We start from the raw sequence: 20736 nt of genomic DNA, 5'->3' as shown, positions 1-20736 counted from the left end.
AAGCAGTCAACATCAGAAGTTGATCTTATTTCCATCTTTCAGTAAAATCATCAATTTTACACTTTTTATCATTTCTTCTGTATTCTTCAGAGCATGCTTGTGAAATATTTTTTTTAAAATTAACTTAAAATTGCATTGTAAACAAACCTTCAATGCTTTGTTCCCCCAATCTGGTTCCCATAATTATGCTTACTATAACCACATACACTCTTAGCGTAAAGAAGTTTGACCCAGCCACTTAAACTCTTAAAACTGCAGGATTGGAGTATAACGCCTTGGCTAAAGATGAACTTTTCCGCAGACATTCAGACTACTACATCCGAAACCATACTTCTGCTATTTCCTCCAATATCAACGGAATCGTTATCCCACTCTGGAAGTCTGTTTAGTAGACACACAATGAAACACAGAGCAAAAAAAGGATGTGACCTGTACCTTCTTCCAGAGCAAACGCTGTGCATACACCAAACGTTCTACTGTTATTCTATTTTACTAGTACTGCCTGTCAAATCTGTATTGTCTACTTATATTTCTGTGAATCACTGTTCAAGATCATCTAAACTGACTTTGCTACTTAATTGTTGGGTTTCATCCCACTTTCTGAACGATTTAAACAACCGAGCCTTACTTTTTTCAGCCATTAAGACCCACAACTCTCTCTAATCCCAAATCAAGGTCCTGGACTTGACTGCCCGCTGGGAGAACAGCCTTAATAGCATATTTACAATGCAGAAAACAGGTACACAACTAATTTTGAAATGGGGAAAATGAAAATCAGGACGCTCACTATCACATATATTCTTCTGTGGTCTAGCACAGGTAGGTGACACACAGAAAACACCCTCAAAACCCCTGCCACTCAAACAGTGCTCCGAGGCTCAAGAAACTTCATCCACAAACACCACCCTATAAACCACTGTTCTACCAACATTTTGTAGGAAAGCTACATAACGCACTTTAAAAAATATGTAAGGTCAAACTAAGTCAATACCCATTTTACGTGGCACGTATTTCTAGTAAGTGGTAAATGTGCTTTTTTGTCACATTGTATAACTGATACTAATTTTCTATTGTGACAGTTTAAAAGTATTTTTTTTTATTTGGTAACAAGCTAACTGAGGTCTTAGCTAAGAAAAAAGAAGTTAATTAACTCAAAGTAAAATCCTAGTGAACAAAATAAAGTTAGCGAAATATGTTTTGAAATATACTGAGTTAAAAACAAAAAACAAAAAAACATGGATACTTCTACTCTTTTGCTCCATTTACACCCTATGAAAATGAGAAATGGCCTTATCACCCTAAGGCTGTAATAACGGTGAAATCTGGGGCCCATCCTCCCAGAAAGAAGCCCCTGCCCAGCGCCGTGCTGTACAACCGGCACGTTCCCTGCTTGTGCAGGCACAGCCACATAAACAGAGAGCTCAGGGAGGAAATCAACATGTGATCTTGATGCCTGGTGTGGCTCTTCTTTTCTTTAAATACACAGATATTAACGCCAAATAGAGCACACGTGTGCTGAAGGCACTCCTTTTAAGCAGCTGGCTGTGGCTCCGCGCAGGAGCTCGGCTGGTCGCTGCATCACTCGTTGCAGCTGCGGTCCCAGCGAGCACGGGGGTGTCCACAGCGGTGTCCTGCTGGCTCCAGCACACGCTTCTGTAGCTCCACAGCTCACCTCGGTCACGACGAGCCACACGCGGCGACAATCGCTCACCTGGAAGAACAAACCTCAGCCGAGCGCGCCCGGATAAAGGCAAGGCTTACAGGCGGACCAAGGCCGGGGGCGAGGCGCTACCCCCAGCCCCCCCGATGTGCCCCGGCCCCACTCACCTCCTCCACCCGCTCTTCCTCCGACCCCGAGCCGCCCGAGGACTCCGAGCCCGAGTCCGACTCGGAGCCCGGCTCCGGGGCTGGCGGCTGGGCCCGGGCCCTGCGCTTGGGCGGCGTGGCCATGGCGGGGCGGCGCAGGCGCTGCGGGGCCGGAAGGCGGCGGGCGGTGCTCGGGCCGGGCCGGGGCCGGGTGAGGTGGGCAGGGGCCGGGGCGGTGATGGGGGGAGGCCGGGGGTGTGGGGAGGGTAGCGGGGCCCGGCCCGGGAGGGAGGGATTTGGGGTTCCCCCACGGGGTGCCCCCCTCGTGCTGCTGGGGCCGGGTGTGCCCAGGGCAGCGCTCCTGGAGGCCCTGGATGTGTGCTCAGAACGAGCCCGAGCTCTGCTGAGGCACCCGGAGGTGTCCCGTAAATGTGTCCTCGTGTCCCCTGCGCACCGACCACCTCCACGCTTGGCCTGCTCCTGCGGCTCCTGGCAGGTGCCCGGCGTGTGGGAAGGGGTCTGGGGCCAGAAGTGAGGCCGTGGCACCTGTGGTGTTAGTCGAAAGAAACTGCTGACCGCAGAATCAGAGGAATCAAGTGCTTCCTGCTTGCTTAAAAAGGTTAATTCCTAGGCTAGTTAGAGGTAATGTCAGGCAAACGAACAGAAAAGGTAGTAAATTTAAGTGTAAACACAATGGAAATATGGTCTTCCTAAACAATAATAAAAAACTGAAAATGCATTGAAAAATCCTTCTCACCAGAAGTATGAAAGCTGCCACTAACATTTGAACCTCTTTAATGCACCTCATGTTCTGCATAGGACTTTGGGTCTAGCTCGTGGAGAAGGATGGGTGCTGATGAAGCTGTCTGAAGAGGACTGGGCTGCTGCTGACCAGAAGCACAAGGCCTGAGGTCTAATTTTGGCTTTGTACATACAATCCGGACAGGTCAGAATTTGCTTGTCCCTTTTAGGTGTCAGGCATGTCCGTGGTGGGCGCTTCTGGTTGTTTGGTTGTTGGTGTTTTGGTGTGGTGGGGGTGTTCGGAGCTGTATTTGCTCTGGAGCGCTGCCAAAATATAAATGCTGATCCGTAGGGAGAGAATTCAGTGTGGGAAAAAGATATATCGGCAAAACCCTTTGCTGCAGTACATATGTACTGGGGTACAGGGCTGCATGCGATATATATCTGCATACAGTTTTCTGTTGTATTTTTGAAACTATATCAGTCAAGAATCATGCTAATTATCAACATTGCTCCTGGTAAAAATCCATGATGTAGTGCAAAGGTCTGAGTTCTTTGCAGCTCCCCTGGACTGGCATGTCAGGGAACAAGTTTTGTGATAACAGACATCTAAATTGCAGTAATTATTCTCAAAAAGCTCTGTTTGCGTTTAATGGTGTATGTATGTTATGTTAACTATGATTTGGTAAATTTGTGAAATATGATTCACAGTAGCCTTACAAGTAATCCTTTTTCCTTCTCTGGTTATTAAACCCAGCTAATTTCTGTAAAAGAATATTGGTAATAAATACATAGTATCAAAAATCCTAGCCCAAGGTTTTTCAGAGTTTTTTTAACGTGTCAAGGGTGTCTCCAAATTCATCTCCGTTTCTGTTTATGATGGAACAGACAATTCCTTTTACACTTGGCAATCAAACCTTATTGTGTGGCCCATACAGTTTCTTACAATCAAAGTAGGGTTAGAGTTTAAGATATTTTGCAGCACTTGGTGTCACCTAAAAGCAGAAACAAAAGGACCCCTTTATTTCTTTTTGCAGGCTGTCCTCTGTCCTAAAGCTAGTTAGTTCACAATTAGTTTGGGGAGAGCTTTTAAAATGAAAATGCCCTGCAGAGTTTTACTTTGTAGACACGGTTTTATATTTTTAAAAAAAAGGCAAAGCTGCTCTAATAGGAGAGAATACTTTTCTAAGGGAGCAGGAACCTGGAGATACACAGCTAGTAATCAGCTCTGTATTTTAACTGAAGGCACAGTGATGTTGAATTTTACTGTTCAATGCTGTGAATGGGAAGCATTTCAATGATGTCTGTAAGCATTAATAGTGCTCTGAATGCACAATGTGACCCAAAAGTACCCTTCTTCTAAATTAAGTAATGTGGACTAAGAGAAATAGCATCAAACTAGTTTGAGTCTTTGGTCACAAAGAAATGCCTCAGAAGTTCTGATCACTCTTCTGGTTTGTTATCAGAGCTACCTCAGTGGTTCCCTAACCTCAGACTGGCCAATACAAGTTTATTCCATCTTTGTGTGTGTATTTGCTGAAGACAGAAAATCTCTTGTCCTTTTATTAGCTGTTTGCAAGCCTAATGGCTTTTAAATGGTATTTTCTTAACATTTGAAAAGCAATCATTGCAGGGTTGTTATTGGCACACAAGCAAACAATGTGCTTGTTTCCTGAGCCAAAAGTGGGAGGCCAGCAGCATCCTATAAACTTGGCAGTGTAAAACTTACTAAGGTTATTCATACGCATTCTCATTTCCAGATGTAAGCTGGGCACCGTTTGACTCTGCAAAGTCCATGCATTGCTCTAAGTAGAAACTTTTTATGGTTGTTTAGAAGTTTATGCATTCCTCTCTTGATGAAATATAATAATATATAAAATGAAATGTATATGTTAAAATAGAAGATCTCTAAAATACACTTTCAGCAGTTCATAAGAACTTGCATGTAATTTTTTTCCCCATACAATCATCCAGTTTGTGTTGCTCCCTAGTGGAGTCTTAACTTCACCCTAGAAATTGACGTATTTCGGTTTGAAACTGACCGGGTGCGTCTATTCCTCTGAGACCTGGTCAGCCTTCTCTCCTGCCTGCCTGTTAAGACATCATTTTACCTGGATTCACATCGATGTGAGCAGTGTTGGGGCACAGCTGGTAAGAAAGTGGGTTTGGACGGGTTGTGGCCCTAGCATTTTGTGTGCCAGCCCTGCTTTTGGAAATGGGTGTGTTCCACTTTTTTGTATGGTCACACCTGCTACCAAATCTGCAGAAACCTGTCTGAACTGCTTGGGCAAGAACAGAATGGCCTGAGAGGCTTATGGCTGCTGAAAAGGACGCTAATTTTTCAGCATTAATACCAGAAGCTCTCGGGGGTACTAGCTGATCAAAACAAATGTTGTTCATGACTGTACAGACTTACGGATTCCCTAGCTCTAATTCAGTCTTCTGTTGAGCACTTGCAGCCCCTTCTTGGAGTCAATAAACAAGCTGCCTTCTGGCAGAAATGAAAATAAGCTAGTGGCTTCTAGCAGCCTTCTAGTGGTAGTGCAGTCTTGCTCCTTTTATAAGTAAGCCAGATGGCTGAGTCCAAAAGGCAGTTGTATGATCTCTTTGTAGAGGGGACAGCTAGCTAATTGCACCTTGCAGTAGTAGTTCATGGTATTTTGTAATTTTTTGGTTTCAGTATGTTTTCCATGTAGGATCTAAGTAAAATTAATTTGATTATTGTAACTCACCTTGTTAAGTGTGGATATTTACTGTGGCAAATAATGAATAATAAGAGATGGGTAATAAGGTTTAGATGGGAAGTTAGTTCATTTCTAACTAACTAAAGAAATAATTAGAGCTCTGCTCTCCCCGGGTGAACCTGAATAGACTTTCATGTTATCTGGGGTTTTTATTACAATACCTTTGGAAATCATTCTTTCCAAAAAGACTTACAATCTTGTATTGTATACTTTGGAAGGACTTTTAATTTTTTTTCCATATGCTTACATTTTGATGACTTCATAATGTTATTAAACTCTATATATTAGCAATATATACTTTGGAAATAGGAAGGTTGGATTGGAGTGAAAATTTTGAATGTGGAAACGGAATGATTCCATGGTACTCATAGACTTTAAGGGTACCTGTAGATGTTTAGAGCCTAAGCACTGCAGCTGGAGTTGTAGTGAAGATTGTTAGTAACTTCAGTATCACAACAATCAGGGCTACAAAAAACTGCCTGCAAACTGTTTACAAGGATGTTGGATTTCTTTAATTACAGGCTGTTATAATCTTAGTGACTGAGAAAAGTCTCTTAGGGCTACTTAGGCTTAGTAGCAACTGGATACTCAGAAGTATTTGGGAATCTAAATCTTGAAAGCCATGGGATCTACTTTAGCATTTGCTATAGGTTGAAATCAGTGAGAATTGTGCTTTTCAAGAATATGATCCCTCAACAAAGTCCTTGTTTCTTTTTCTGCATGTGCTTCTAATTGCTGCCACTGACTTCATGGGGTATTTCAGAACTGCAAAGCCTAAATGGTTCCCATCGTGCCAATTTTGAGTACTGGAAGTCTTGTAGAAATGGGAACTTCCATGTATAATAGTAAGGTGCATGGAATTAAACACCTCAGTTATGAAACAACATTAACCTTGGTTTAAAAAAAAGGAAATTTTAAAATCCACAAAATGACTGTATTATGACAGTCAGGTACTGAGTTGCTGGAGATGGTTTTCTTTGGGTGCCCTTACACCACCTGCATTTTGCAGTGCTTCTGGCTGTAGAGGAATGTGTGATGCCATGCTTGTTACTTGCACCCAATCTGTTTACTGTTGTCTTAAGCTGCCTTTCCAGAGAAGTGTTTAGATATTTTTTCAAAGACAGAAATTTGTCCAAACAGGTCTTTTTGGTCTTTGAAGTTTTGAGGATTTCAATGCATTTCATGCACATGAATCAAATTTAAGACGTTCTATACATCTGAATATTTGTATTTGTTCTTTTTAAAGAGAATTAGCAGGAACATAACACATGAGTAATTAAGGTAAATGTGCAATTAGAGAATAGATTTGTTTGTTTCTATTAGTCCATTTGTTTACTTTGATGCTTATTGGATTTGCTTAAGGGTTGTAAACCACCATTGAATTCAGCACCAGAGTCAAATTTTGAGGAACTGAGAACCTTCTTGCATTTTTCCTATCTTCCATTTTAATGGCAGAATGTATTTTTTCAGTCTTGCCTTGTTTACTACAGATGTATCAAAAAAAGGCATATGAATTATGTGCATTATATTCAGATATGTATGTCTTTATACCTGTGTTTGCATTTAAAAAAAAATGAAATGCTGTCCTGCACATGCTTGCCCCCCTGAAAAGGGTGATAGACCAAATACACCCAGTTATATCACTTGAACGTGCAGACTCCCTATGAGGAGCATAGGGTTGAAACTGGCACAGAAAAGGATAGAATAAAACAGAATAGAACAGGATAACGTTGTTACAGATAGGAGCACATTATATTGCTGAATGTGACTGCATTTTAAGGGTTGTTACTTCCTTTACAAAATATTTTCTTTAAATTCACTTTCCTTGATGACTTTCATTGTAGTTTCTCCCTTAGGCGGTGTTATCTAAAGCCAGCATGTTATTTGCTGGTCTTATCAGGGTGGATATTCATTCCCAGAGAATGTACATTAACTGCTTACTCATTGTATAGACAGCAGCGCAACTGTTAGCGGACCAGTTTCTTCTGAAGCTGAGCTATTAAAGTTGCTATTCAGTAAAAAGACTTCTAGATCTAATTTAGATTTTTTTATTGTATTTCAGAGTTCTTTTGCAATTATTTGGCAAACAATGAAGGTTCTGTTACTGAAGGACCCCAAAGACAAAGATTCAGGACCAGATCCGTATATTAAAGTGAGTAAACTTAATAAAAGTAAACAATTGTGTCACTTCACTATTATATAATACTGTCATCCAGTTCGTTAAGATAAATGAATCTAATTGTTTCAAGTGAAAAAGCTGCTCAAGCAAAATTAGGAGTACATGTCTGAAATTACATTATCTTCTAAGGAAAAAAGTAAACTAGAAAATTGGCTGTTACAAATTTCCCATAACTGAAATTTTTTGTACTGAATTCAGCATTAAAATTCTTAGACAATGCTGATATTAAGACAATTTCATTTAAATTAATTAATAGTGGTTATGTTGATGTGATAGTTCTATGATTACAAAATAAATTGGTGATTTCAACCAAAAATGTAATGGGCAAAGGAGGCTGTGTGTTGCTGTTGCCCTTTCTTCTGTAGACTTCATTGATGGGAGTAGTTTTTGCTTGTGAAAGCAGTTCTATTGACTTCAAGGAATTACGGAGATGTTCAAGGATATTGGCAGGGTTAGTTGATTATTTGTCACTTGGGAGTTCAGGGCTATGTGCTGATTCCTACTGTAACTACACAGTAGGAGACCTCAGTTTCACAGCTGTTTATTCAGAATCATGCTGTAATACTAAATCTACCAATATAGATTCACTAACAAAAACAAATCAGATACTGTTGTGTTTTAGTTTAGGAAAAAATACTTGTGCTGACCTAGTCAATTTTTTGAAAAAATATTTAAAATGTAGAAACTTATTTCAAGAACTGTACATATTTTTCCATAGGAATTAGGATTATATGGACTTGAAGCAACTTTGATTCCAGTTTTGTCATTTGAATTTGTATCTCTCGAAAGCCTATTTGAAAAGGTAAGTTTTGAGTTATTTGGGTTGTCTTATTTTCAACAAAATTTAGGCCATAATTGCCAAGGTGCAGTATCATATCTTGATTTAATAATACTGCTGCCTGTTTTAGTACCTCTTTGTTTTTCTACAAACAGATGTTGGTAATACAATACAGTATTGTACCCAATAACAAGTATGTTGTTGATATTTTCTAAAGAATTAAGTTAGATAGAATAGTAAGGGATAGATTTCTGTGGGTGGTGTAGCATTTTGTCACAATAAAAAAGTAGACGACTTGGGACAACTAAAGCTTACCTGAGGTTCACCATTACGTTGTGCTGAAGTTGTGTACTGCATCTCCTACGTGCATGGAATAAAATTTCATAATTGCTGGTCTCTTTGTACTCTTATTCATTTTCATATGTTGAAAAGGTTTTCTGAGAGAGGTTACCTTTACTGAAAATCTCCAGCAGCATTTAATTCTGTTAGGTGTTTGAATGTATCGCAGTATGCGTTTACAAGTGACCCAAGAACAGTTTTCTTTTTTTGTACTGATCTTTGAGAGCATGCTGGTGACCTTAACTGTTTTTTGAGTGAGCAGAGGGCAAGCAACAAGGAGCTGGCTGGGCAGTACCACAGTGTTAAGCTTGGAAAAACAATTGATTTTTCCTGTGTGAATTTGGAATACCTCCCATGTCGTTCCCCTATCCCAAAGGTCATTTCAGTGACAAGGAACCTTGTCTGCTCCTACTGATTTTCAGCATTAATATCACACAAAGTATTCAATGTTTGTATGCATTTATCATGTAAATATCCTGGTTACTGATAGTAATCAAATATTTGCCTGTTTCAGATATTTATTGAAGCTGCTTTGTTGTTCACAAGATTATACAGAATTGATCAACTTATTTCTTTAAATATATATGCTCACTTTTACTTCTTAAATCTGCTGTTTATAAATAGCTCTCTCATCCAGAATCTTATGGGGGCCTGGTTTTTACCAGTCCAAGAGCATTAGAAGCCATCAAGATCTGTTTGAAAGAGAATAGTAAAAGTGAAGGTAAGTGCATATTTATATTCCTTGTTCTTTCAATTTCAGTATTTTGTGAAGTTTGTCACTTTATTTCACCCATCAGAAGCTGTTTGGAGTACTCCTTTTGAAAAAAACATCCTATAGCTCTTTTGACATCATAAAGGCCTCATGCTAAATGGAGCTTTTAAGGGACTGAGTGTTGGTTTTTCTGCACTTAAGATGCCATTAGAAATGAAAAGGATAAAGCTTTTGGTGTAAATTACTAATTAACGTGGGCTTTTTCCTCAATCTGTTGTGGTTATCTTTGTTGAAGCTACAAAGTTATAAACAAACTCGTGGATGAGCAGTATTTTGCTGCAGTGCCTGGTTTTGTTTACTAAACACTATCCTCCCTTTAAGGGAGGTGCTTGTTACAGAAACTGACCACTGCTGCTACTCATGTAATTCATTTGAAATCTTACAGAAAAAGCTATTTCTGTCTTGCATATAAAATTTCTAAAATGAATTAAGCGTTAGCTAAAAAGCAGTAAAGAAATGGTAGTACGTAGAAACCAACAGATCAGTTGTGAGGAAGAATCCTGCAGAGTACTAAATACAAACTGGCATACCAATGAGCTATCAAATCTTTGTGAACTCTTCTAAACTCTTCTGAGAAGTGATAACTTCCAGCATTGAGTTCCTATGGATATTTATGTACCCTTACATTTCGTGACTATCTGCTCCATATTTGGGCTGCAGTGATAGTAATCAATGTACAGTGAGTGAGGTTAACCTCTTGAATAAGTGGTAAATACACTGATACTGTTCACTTACTTTAGCATTTTCAACAGCAGAGGGCTATATTTCAATATTTTTGGATCAAATGTGACGTCTTTCATACAGATACCATCCCCTAATCTTGGTTAGGGCTTTTGGAAGTTGCTGAAGTATATACTTTAAACAAATGAATCTTCATTTCCTATTCGGGTTCCTTTTAAAGCTACTCAATGCTTATCTTTCCTACTTTTTTACTCATTTAGGAAGGTTTCCTCTGATTTACTTTTTACTGTTGTTGTAGCTTCTATTTCTAATATCTTTTTTCTTTCCTGAGAATGCTAGAAAAGAACTGAGTGTCCTATGCTGTATGGTTTTTAGACATGATAGTAAGACTTAATTTATTTAGCTTTGATCCCTTTGAGTTTCAGGCATAGGGATAAGGTACCTGGATTCAAGAATTGATTAACGCCTAAAGGATGGAAAACCATTTTCTAGTAATTGTGGTCTCTGGTACATTTTATTTCAGAGCTAATAGCTTTTTTTGGTGTATGTTTAACATACAATCAGATTCTACATTTCCCACATGTAAGAATAAGAATTACTTTATAGAGTATGTAGTGAATACATATACATTTTTACCCTTTTTTGGTGTTAGAGAAGATTTTATTCTAACAAACAATTCAATTTTAAATCTACATCTGTATTTGCAAGTTGTAATGTTCAGTGTGAAATTCACCAGTTTGTATGTTGAAATCTCGCTTTGTACTGTCTGCTGTCCTTTCTCAGAAGTTTTGTTGCTTTTAAAAATTCTTAATACAAAATATAAATGAACATTGCAAAATATAAATGAACATTGCAAGTTGCATATGATCTGACATAAGGTGAAATAAGCATTAAAAGTGCTATTTTACATAAGCAGATAAGAGCTATTTACTCAAATAGAGCTTTTAAAAACGTGTTTTTGACTGCTATTTACACAGTGGAAAGAATATATTGAAAATTCATTTTTATACATCCCCAGATTTTGCTGAAACACGTAGTGCTGTATTAGTATTTTGCTGTACTTGTAGATTTAAACAGAAGTCCAAATACACATTTAGCATTCATATTTTGTTGTCATATGGTTAAACTTACTGTTTTACAGCCTGGTCAAAATCTCTTAGACAAAGATGGAATATCAAACCAGCGTACGTGGTAGGAAAAGCTACAGCTTCTCTAGGTAAGCTGGAGTTTGAAAGAAGTCGTCTTAGATAAATCTGTCTTAAGTACAATTTTTGGAGAATTGGCAGCTGTTCAAGTGTGTTCAGGAAAAAATATAGGTAAGTTTTATAAATTGATATTTTGAAAAACAGATAATGTGTCTACAGCTATCTGAAGTAAGCACGTACAGATCACCATCTGGTCTCCCAGTACCTTTTTTGTAATGTGATGGTAACTACTTCAGAAATTTGGTCAAAAAACGCATGCTGTTCTTAATTCCCAGATTATTTCTTTATTCTTTTCGGAAATGAAATCGGGCAACAGGAATTATAGCATAATTGTCTGAGATGGTAGGAAATCTGATGCACTGGCCCATCTTTCCTTCTGCTTCTGTCGGGTATTTGCCAAACAGAAGTCACCAGCATACAATCACTTTACTTCAGTGGGCCAGCTGCTTTATTTGTCTTCACACTGATTTTAATCCAATGCAATATAAATTTGGTGTGCACAAATAAAAATTCAGTGTAGGTTTTAGTTCATGTGAGACTTTCTTGTTGTAAAATTGCATAAAAGCTTTTATCTTCCCACTGAACCACGCAGGAAACATCACAAAAACCAATAGCATTTGAGAATTTTAAAAGTCTTGGTGTTTTTCTGCCTGTAGTCCAAAAATAATCTGGGTAAGTACTGGCTACCTTCATAAGAATGTTTTTGCAGGCAGGCTACTAACAATACTGGATCATGTAATGGTGACACCTAGCAAGCACTGTGAATCAATCGAGTCTAACCCAAATTAGTTAACTTGTCAGGGATTCATATTATGCCTATTAACTTGTTTAAATAACAGCAGCGTTAAACTCTGCAATTTTCTGATGGGATTTCTGCCTTTGTTACAAACAACAGCAGTAGCCTCACTGGGAAGTGAGCTCCAATCAGACCATGTCAGGAATTGCAGGCCATTCAGCATGGTCAGGCAGTGCTTTTTGCTTCACCACTTCAGGTGCGAGAGTTGAACTCTCCAAAACAGTTCAGCCATCCCCAGAATTTTTCATTTGTACTCCTTGTATGTGTGTCTCTAGAGCCAAAATTGAATCTTTCATAGCATGTTACTTGTTCAAATGCTCACATTTTTTGCTTTCAAGGGAGTGTTTGTGTGCTTAGATCAAATTGGGTCTCCCTTTCCAACCTACATGTTTCTGTGACTGAATCTGAATTGCTCTTATTGAATTGTTGCTGTTGTTTTGCTGCTTTTGGTTATAGTGGAAGAAATTGGCCTTTCCCCACAAGGAGAAAAGACTGGAAATGCTGAAAAATTAGCTGAATATATTTGCTCAAGTAAGTATCTAAAATCTTCTACTTAAATTAAGCTCATGTGCATCGTTTATTACATATAAAGTCAGGTGTACCTTGAAGCAGAAAAGTATATACTACGTAATTCATCATATGTAGAGTCCTTGAATTCAGCTTCTGGGAAAATACTAGTGTTATCTCTAAAAGACAATATTTTGAAATCCCTATTAAAATACTAACTTACATGGAATCTTGGACTCTGTAATTGAATACTATAAGACCTGGTAGACAAAGTGCTTTTTTAATTAGTGGTCAGAGCTGTAATGATTTGAAATTGCTGTTTAATCATGATTTAAATGATTCTGACTGTAGGTGTGCTGATTCTCTGTGAACTTTGAATGACCTGATCTTCCTTGCTTCAAACCAGCTGATGCTGGGCGTTTTTCACCAAGCCATAATTCAAAGTGCAGGAGGGGAACTTCTTTCCTCAGAATGAACACACAGTTTCAGAGAGCTATTTTTCAGCACCAAAGGAGGGGGATTCTGGAGTGGTTCTGAAGAAGCAGCAGGTTCTGATAGCCGCTAGTGGGAAAGAAAAGGTTTACAGCCTTTCACATAGAATATCTTGAGCAGAGGACAGTTTCTTACAACACTGGAAAACTACAGAAATTAACTTGCTGCTTTAGCATTTTCATTATCATTACAAAAATGACTGCCTTTGAATACCCTTCAGTTTTAATAACCAACCATTGATTTTTCAATCATTGGAGATTGTTTGTTGTTGATACATATAATCGTGCTTGGAGATTTATTGGATGGTGCATATTTATGCCCTCACAATTTATAAAAGTGGCTTACAGAAAAAATACACTAAGTGGTTTTTAAGAACCTCTGAAGTACAGCTTAAATTATATCAAGTTCCTTATTTTTGTATTAATTTATTTTTCTTTATTCTTTTGTTTTAACATAAGTAAATGAAAAGAGTAACTTAACATCTTTTATGTCAATAAAATTTATTGTCAGAATAAAAATAAAATCTGCAGCAATGATATTTCTTTTGCTACTTGCTGTGCTTTGGTACCAACTTCAACTTAAGGGAAACAAAGGAGTTTACTTAATTAAATAGTGAGGTTTAGTGTCTTTTCAAGACAAGTAGTTTTCTTAGATGGGAGTTCCTCACATTAAGAAAAACTATTGTGAGAGATGATGGCACAGTTGTGTGCAGCTGTATACAATTTCACCTTAAAATTCTGTTTGTTTGAAGAAAAGACAAACTCTCTGGAAAGAAAGTCTGTTTAATTCCTGTCCAAAACCATCAGAGCTTCTATCTGTATTTTAAAGGTAAAGGATTACTGATAATGAGTTTCAGTTTACATTAAAGAAAACTATTTCTTCAGTTTCATTTATTGCTCATCAGAACTGCTCTTACACAACATTTTTAACAATGTACTTTAATAAGCATTGAACAGTTAGTACACCTAAAACAATCACTGTATGGGCATCTAATTTTACTAGGGGAAGTAGCTGCAACTGCTGTTGTATAAAAACAATTGTCAGATAATGGTGTTACAGTGTTTAAAAGCTTACATTGTAGTAATCTTCAGAACAGTCCCACACTTTTTTCTAAGACCACTTCCAAGTTGACTAAAATCTTTTTTGAGTTTTCAAGAAGTGGTAGCAGTTAGTGTGACCAAGGAAATCATAAGTAGCATGTATATACTCCAGATCAATTTTGAAAGAAAATAATTGAGATTCTGTGATAATTAATCCTATAATACTGCAACATTTGATTGAACTGTGTTAGATTTGAGTGTCTTCACTCTACCATTTTTCTCATGTAGAAATGCGATCTCACTAGGCTATTCGATTTCATCTGAATCCTTCCTTGATTCAAAATGTTCTTTGTCGGTTTGCAGAGCCCTAATACTCATTTTTATTAGATAAAATACAGTAACGAAAAGCTTTCCGAAATAATTAACTCATGTGAGAGCCCTAAAATCAGCAAATTACTGAGAATCTCATAGACTCTCATATAGATGGTGCTATTTCATTCTTCCCAAGCCTGGTGTTGGCATTCCCCATCATTATTGTGTTTTCCCTTTCATGTGAGTGCACTCAGGGTGTACAGAGTTAGGATGGCTGCAGGAATAGAGATGTAACCCAAGAGACACATGTGAATAGCATTATCTGGTAGGATATTTTTTGAGCAGAATTTTTTTCCTCTGATAACTTATTAGAAACATAGTCCTGTGAAAACTGCATCCCAGGTGTGTCATACTCTACAAGAGAGAAGTTATAAACAGGACCAGAAAAGTTCTCCTTTCAAAATAACCAGGGGGCTTTCATGTGTAGGCAGTGCAACAATTACTTCTTTTCTAATCTTAAGAAGTAAAGGATAAGAGGATGTGAGGATACCCACTTCCACTCTAGCATTGGAAGTAGAATCATTTTTCCTTGGGGAAGTAGGAAAATAGACTTTCAGATATACCGAAACTTTTCAGCAAAGTATTTCTGTCCTCTTCTTTAACTTCCTGAATATTCTTTTATAGAGAGAAAGCTGTTATGTACAAAGTGGGACTGAAATTTTAAATGTAAGAATTGGGGAAGATTGCCTCTCTGAGGGAGAAGAGATAAATTGTGCAGTGCTTGTTTGTCTTTGTAGACTTTCAAGGGGAATAGAAATGCACTTTGTCTTTCACAAGATCTTTTTAGACAATGTATTCATATTATAGTTATGGAATATTTTTTAATTTACATGCTAAGTAGCTCTATCCTCTGAATTGTGGATGCAGTTGCACTGCAAATGTTTTCAGCTATTTTAGAGCTGTCTGTGATGAAACATGCAGCCTTTGCAGCAGTGTTCAACATTTGATACCTTTAAAATGTATTAAATCTATCATGTTTGTTCTCTATTAAAAATGTTAGTTAATGAAATGTTCTTGTTTGTGTATTTACAGGAGAGAAACCTAATTCATCATGCCTGCTTTTTCCTTGTGGAGCCCTGAAAAGAGAAGTACTTCCTACAGTACTTAAAGAAAAAGGTTGAACTTCCATTAGAGCCTTGTTAAATTAGTCAGTTGTGAGAGAATTTGTATCTAAAGATTTTGAACCAAATTTGAATAAGTAAAAATTGGGTTTTCTATTATCTTGTGTAGAAGATGGGAGTAAAAACTGAGGTTGCTGTCCACAGTGCTGGGACTGAGTTGTAGTATGGCTTGAGCAAGGTTCTTTGCCTTTGTTCATCACCTTTGTTCTCACCTGTGAGAAGGAAGAAGACTTATTCACAGAAATGTTGCAAGACTTGCCAGTTTTTCTTAACATGCATCAAGGTCCTCTGGTTACTAAAGCTTTATTGTCTTGTATAATTGATAGTAGAAATAATCTAAGAATCCTTCACATAAATTTTTCTGTATCTTTTTAACCTTCTTAGGCTGAAACTTAAGTGCAATTAGTATATTAAGAGTGTTTTACTGAAATAATAGAAATTAATGAAATACTATTTAGTAATGAGTGTCTATTCTGATTCCAGGCATACCTCTGGAAAGCCTTACTGTATATCAAACAACGCAACACACCAATCTCCAGGAATCATTGAGCAGTTATTTCTCACAACAGGTGTTGGATGCTGATGTAACTTGAGAATTTTTGAAGTTTGTGATAAAACCTGGCAAAATATACTAATTTTTATCATGTGTCTGCAAACAACAGTTGTGGTGACACAGGGATTTCCTATATAGGCTTCTTTTCTTCTTATCCTGCTGACTACCAAGAAAATACTTCAGGAAACACTATAGGCAGAGCATAAGTCTCTCAGTTATTTGTTACAGCAATTATAAAAGTCACAATGCCTCTGATGGAAGAAGAAAACAAAACCTTTCACACCTTGTCTAACTTCCAGAAGATAGATAAACTTCAGAATCACTGAGAAATAATGGCATAAAAAATTACATATTCGGTTTATTCCTTTGAGCTGGATGAATGCTTTTTAGATAATACCATGTAAAATATTACATTTAGTGAAGTTACTCTTTGAACAGGATTTTTTAATTATTATTGTCATTGTAATATTACTGGACAGCTTTGAAATTTTGTGGGGCAGAAAACTACTACTGATTTCTCCTTCATAAGATAAGGCCATGTTCCTTCTCTGATTATCCGATTTATTAATATGAGTCTAGTTTAAGTGTTAAATTCTAAGTGACATGATGTTGACAAATGTATTGAGTTTTATTTGCTAGAATTCTTATTTTCTCCTTTGAAAACTGTCAAATGTCACTAAGCAAGGATCATTACATAGTAAAAGATTTGAAGCTAGTAATAATTGACTTTATTTTGCTGAGATTGGCTTTGTGAAATTTCCATTTGTAAGAGTCTACCTTATATCTAGGATTAATTTTATTCAAAATGCAGCCTTTCTGTCTTGGAGAAACTTGGCCTGCCTGAGCATGTTGCACCTCTTTTTAAAATCTATGCATTAATGTCTTGTTAAATCACATATTGATTTTAAAGTCCTTTTTCAAGAGGTCCTAAAAGGCTATGGCATCAGCTGTCTAGCTGATACATTGCAGTATCCTGCTATTCCTAGGTGGATATTACAATTCTAATCCCCACAGAACTTAGTTTATACCAGTTATAAAAGTGAGTCAGTAGTAAATACATATTCTGTAGCTTCCTGAACTCTTTTTATGGAACTCCTTACTTGCTGCAATTAGTATGTTAGTTTCAGTGTGAAGCTATTAAAATGTTTCTCATGAGCTTTCTGGTTGTTAACTGATGATATTATGGTTATATAGTGCCTGGATAGCTGATACAACATGACAAGTGTTTCTCACTTTGTGAGACAATGAACAGCACTGTGTTAAACTATCATTCTCTTTTCTATGAGCTAAGGCGAGCTTCCAAGTCATGCACCGTAAAATAACAGCAGATGTAGAGCTAGCATATCCTTCTAGCCAAACAGAAAATCGTGATAAAGAAGGCATGTGCTTTGGGTCTGCAGGTCGGGAGCTTGGGACCTTCACGCCAGACAGAATTTTGTAGAACTTTCTTTTGGCTACAGAATGTTTCTGCTGCTATCTTAAGACAGCCTTGTTCTGGGAGAGAAAGCCCTCCCAGTGGTGTGCAGTTTTAAGCCAGCACCTCATCTTCGTCACAGCATCTCTGGGTGGGCAGAACTTAGGATAAACAACAAGAGCTGGGAAGCAGAGAAAATGTCCAGAACTAAGACTGAGAATGGATTTAGGGAAATAAATTGTTGAGTTTATTTTTCTAAACAGGAAAATGAGTATGGCTGCAGAAAAATTTCAATACTTTTATCACCAGTTTGTGTGACAAAGTATTCAATTAAAGTCGCACCTGGATTTCAGCTATCTGCACCACAGGAAACCCTCTTTGTTGGTTTAACATCTGTTTCTCATCAACAACAAAAATTCATGTCCATGTAGAGACAGTTAGAGAGGCTTGTATGAAAGTGTATTGATATTATGCTGGAAATGTGAGAAATCTGTGCCAACCTGTGGTTTATTTTACTCAGGGAATCCCAGCAAGTGTTGTGTTCTTCAGTCCATCTGGTGTCAAGTTTTGCCTCCAGCACATTCAGAAGCTATCTGGGGATTTTATCAACCACGTGAAGGTACTTTTTTCTTTTCAAATGGTGGTGAGATACAATAGGGTGTAAGCTTAGGTTGGGAGACTGAAGGAGAGGAAAGCTGTTGCACCCTTTACAAACTTTGACCAAGAGTGCCTTAGACCAAAAAAATAGAAAAATACAAAGTCTGGAAGGGGTAGGACTGTAAGTGTAGTCTCTAGCAATCTATGCAAGCTAAATAGAGGTTAAGAGTGCAAAGTGTCTGTAGAGAAGCAGCAGCTTACCTAGGTGGAGACTGCAGAACACAAAATTTGGGAATTGTTTGAAAATTGTTTTGCGTTGAGAGTACAGAGGACAATGCTCTGCGTTTGCTTGCAATACAAAACCAGCCATCATAAAATAAGCACATGGAATACATGATATAAGAATATTAAACTTTGAGAGAAGGTCAAAGAGAATTGTATTATGAATGCTTTATTTCTTGTAAGTGATCAGATATCTGTGTTAAATGTGAAGTAACAATCTGAAAACTCACAGAATAATTCACTTCAAAAAAATTGTCAGTTAAGTCTAACAAAGCAATACCCTGAGAAATTGAAATACGAGAATTTGTTTTCTAACTTACATTTTTAAGACAATAAGTCTGTGCATGTTCTGTCACAGTATTGCATAGAATGAGAGAAAAAGCTAATGTTTTTGCTAGTTAAAGAGTCAGAAGAAGCATGTATTCTTGAATTAGGAACTGTTTTAGGCTCAAAGGAGAAGAGTTTGCATCAGTACACATTGACACATCTTAGTGATCCTAGGAATTAGTACAGAAATTCTAGGGGAAAAAAGGAAACAAATCATTCTAATTAAGAGACTTTCTTAATAGCAATTAGAGATGTGAAATAAATAATTCCAGTTCTCATGTCCTTTAGAGTTATGAATATATAACCATGCTTCTCATTGCAACATAAAGAAGAAAAACATCTTATTGTACAGGATTTTTGAACTTTCGATTTACATAAGAAAGCGTAATCCCCTTGTGATAGCAGATAAGAATGCTAGTTTGTAACTTGTTCCAGTAAATTTCAGTAAAAAGAAAATCACTGAAGCTGGTACTGGCAGTTACTGATCACGTACCTTACATGTTTGTTGGTGGAAAAGCAGCCTGATTTCAGTGTGGGGGGAAGTAAGGCCAATGGCTGTCTCTCAAGGAAGCACACAATACTTCTGTCTTCAGCAGTACAAGGTAGCTTGTAATGCGATTGTCCTTGCTTGTGTGTTCAGCCTAACCACAGATGGGCTATCACCTGCACCCATCAAGCTGTTCACAGTGTATTCCTTGTAACCTCCACTTGTTCTGCTTTCTTATTGGCATGCTATCTTATTTTGTAGCTGAGAACCCTTTAACAAAAAAAATAGAGTTGTTTTCACCTAGATTTTTTTTTCCCAACACCTTGCCCAGTTTCCACTGGGTAAAGGCTTTATCTTCTAGTCAAGGTGTGATTAGCTCTTGCTTGAGTCAGCAATTACAGGCTTAAGCATATTAAAATTCCTCTCACTTCCTGTTCTTTTTGAAAGAACAACTATAAATGTTTGTAATGAAGGAAGAAATAATCTTTCCTAAGTAATTTCCAAGTAGCTCAACTGATGGCTGGTTTTCAGTACTGAAGATCTTCAACCTGACTGGTTAGTACAGTTCAGTAAGCTCAGACATACAAGTTGATATACTGACAAGGTCAGCAAATAAAGCAGGATGTGTACCTAAGTCACTGTTAAGAGCTCATACCATACCTGCCTACACTAATTGTAACTGCAACCAATGTCATTTCAGTTTGCTGCTATCGGTCCAACAACTGCTGAAGCCATGGAAGCAGCAGGAATCCCAGTAAGCTGTACTGCAGAGAGTCCAACTCCCCAAGACCTCGCTGCTGGGATCCAAAAAGCACTTCGCTTACAGAACTGCATTTTATCTAAGAACACAGCACATACTTCAGGCTGAATATGGTTCTCTAGAAGGTTTTTAATTTTGCAGACCTTGTCCTGCAAGAAAGTATTGTTTGGGAATATGCAATGCTGTCCTTGTCAGCAGCTTGTAAGAGCAGCTTGCATCTAAATAAGAAATCAGAATCTGTCCAGCATGTCTTAAAGCCTCTGGCTATTCCCCTTCATCTTATGTGTGCAGTGTAAATATTTTATGCGGGCATTCCTAGAAAACTAGCTGCAAGAGGCTAATCTGCATCAGTGTTATGTTGACAATTCAGGTTCAGTGTGTTACCTCAGGTATCTTCCCCTAGTACACAGGTTTTCATTCCTGTGTATCAGGAATGTGAATCATCAATTTTACATGCACATCTTCTATTTTTTCTGTAAAAACTTCATACTTGCAATGAAGTATTCTTTTTGTTGTTTTAAAGCTTACTTGTTTTTTGCTTTCAAATATTTATATTAAAGTGATCGTAGATCCTCAATGGAATAGGACAATTCCTGGAGTAAAGTTGCACTGTGTGGAGCTGATAGCAGGTCAGTTATTGACACTTAATATCCTTACAGTACAGGTCTTAAAAATCAGGTTTTGATTTCTGTTTCTGTAAAGGAGGAGGATTTATTAACAAAAATAAACTGTCTTGTCATTGT

At 37.6% G+C, this 20736-nt stretch overlaps 3 protein-coding genes across 9 annotated transcripts in view; 1 reads left to right on the top strand and 2 right to left on the bottom strand.

Moving 5' to 3' along the window:
- The window catches only part of BCCIP (BRCA2 and CDKN1A interacting protein), a 10889-nt gene extending 8139 nt beyond the window's left edge, over positions 1 to 2750 (bottom strand). Inside the window, exons 1-3 of one of the 2 annotated variants that reach the window (XM_083844598.1) lie at positions 2610 to 2750; positions 1828 to 2017; positions 1673 to 1711 (exon numbers count right to left, since the gene is read on the bottom strand). In XM_083844598.1, the coding sequence (XP_083700724.1) occupies positions 1673 to 1711; positions 1828 to 2017; positions 2610 to 2623 (243 nt within the window). In that variant the 5' untranslated portion in view covers positions 2624 to 2750. The remainder of the gene's footprint in view (positions 1 to 1672; positions 1712 to 1827; positions 2018 to 2609) is intronic. The other variant, XM_083844599.1, reaches the window with a different exon arrangement.
- Positions 1568 to 20736, top strand: UROS (uroporphyrinogen III synthase). Of its 4 annotated transcripts, XM_083844602.1 has the most exons (11): positions 1568 to 1750; positions 2626 to 2717; positions 7354 to 7443; positions 8189 to 8272; positions 9212 to 9308; positions 11182 to 11256; positions 12498 to 12572; positions 15485 to 15568; positions 16057 to 16142; positions 18061 to 18159; positions 19934 to 20736. In XM_083844602.1, exons 3-11 carry the CDS (start codon positions 7381 to 7383, stop codon positions 20099 to 20101), a joined length of 831 nt encoding a protein of 276 aa, XP_083700728.1. In that variant the 5' UTR covers positions 1568 to 1750; positions 2626 to 2717; positions 7354 to 7380; the 3' UTR covers positions 20102 to 20736. The 4 variants fall into 4 exon arrangements, with proteins under 4 accessions (XP_083700728.1, XP_083700729.1, XP_083700726.1 ...); XM_083844603.1 differs by lacking the exon at positions 1568 to 1750 and having other exon boundaries at positions 2607 to 2717; XM_083844600.1 differs by lacking the exon at positions 1568 to 1750 and having other exon boundaries at positions 2626 to 2752.
- EDRF1 (erythroid differentiation regulatory factor 1) overlaps positions 15575 to 20736 on the bottom strand; it is a 31387-nt gene continuing 26225 nt past the window's right edge. For 2 of the 3 annotated variants that reach the window (XM_083844587.1, XM_083844588.1), the window contains one exon: positions 15575 to 15785. In XM_083844587.1, the coding sequence (XP_083700713.1) occupies positions 15597 to 15785 (189 nt within the window). In that variant the 3' untranslated portion in view covers positions 15575 to 15596. Of the gene's footprint in view, positions 15786 to 18206; positions 19504 to 20736 lie in introns of those variants that run through there. The other variant, XM_083844590.1, reaches the window with a different exon arrangement.

Source organism: Anser anser (genome assembly GCF_964211835.1).
Source record: "Anser anser genome assembly, chromosome: 7".
NCBI classification, from domain to species: Eukaryota; Metazoa; Chordata; class Aves; order Anseriformes; family Anatidae; genus Anser; species Anser anser.
This window is presented reverse-complemented; position numbering and strand designations above follow the sequence as displayed.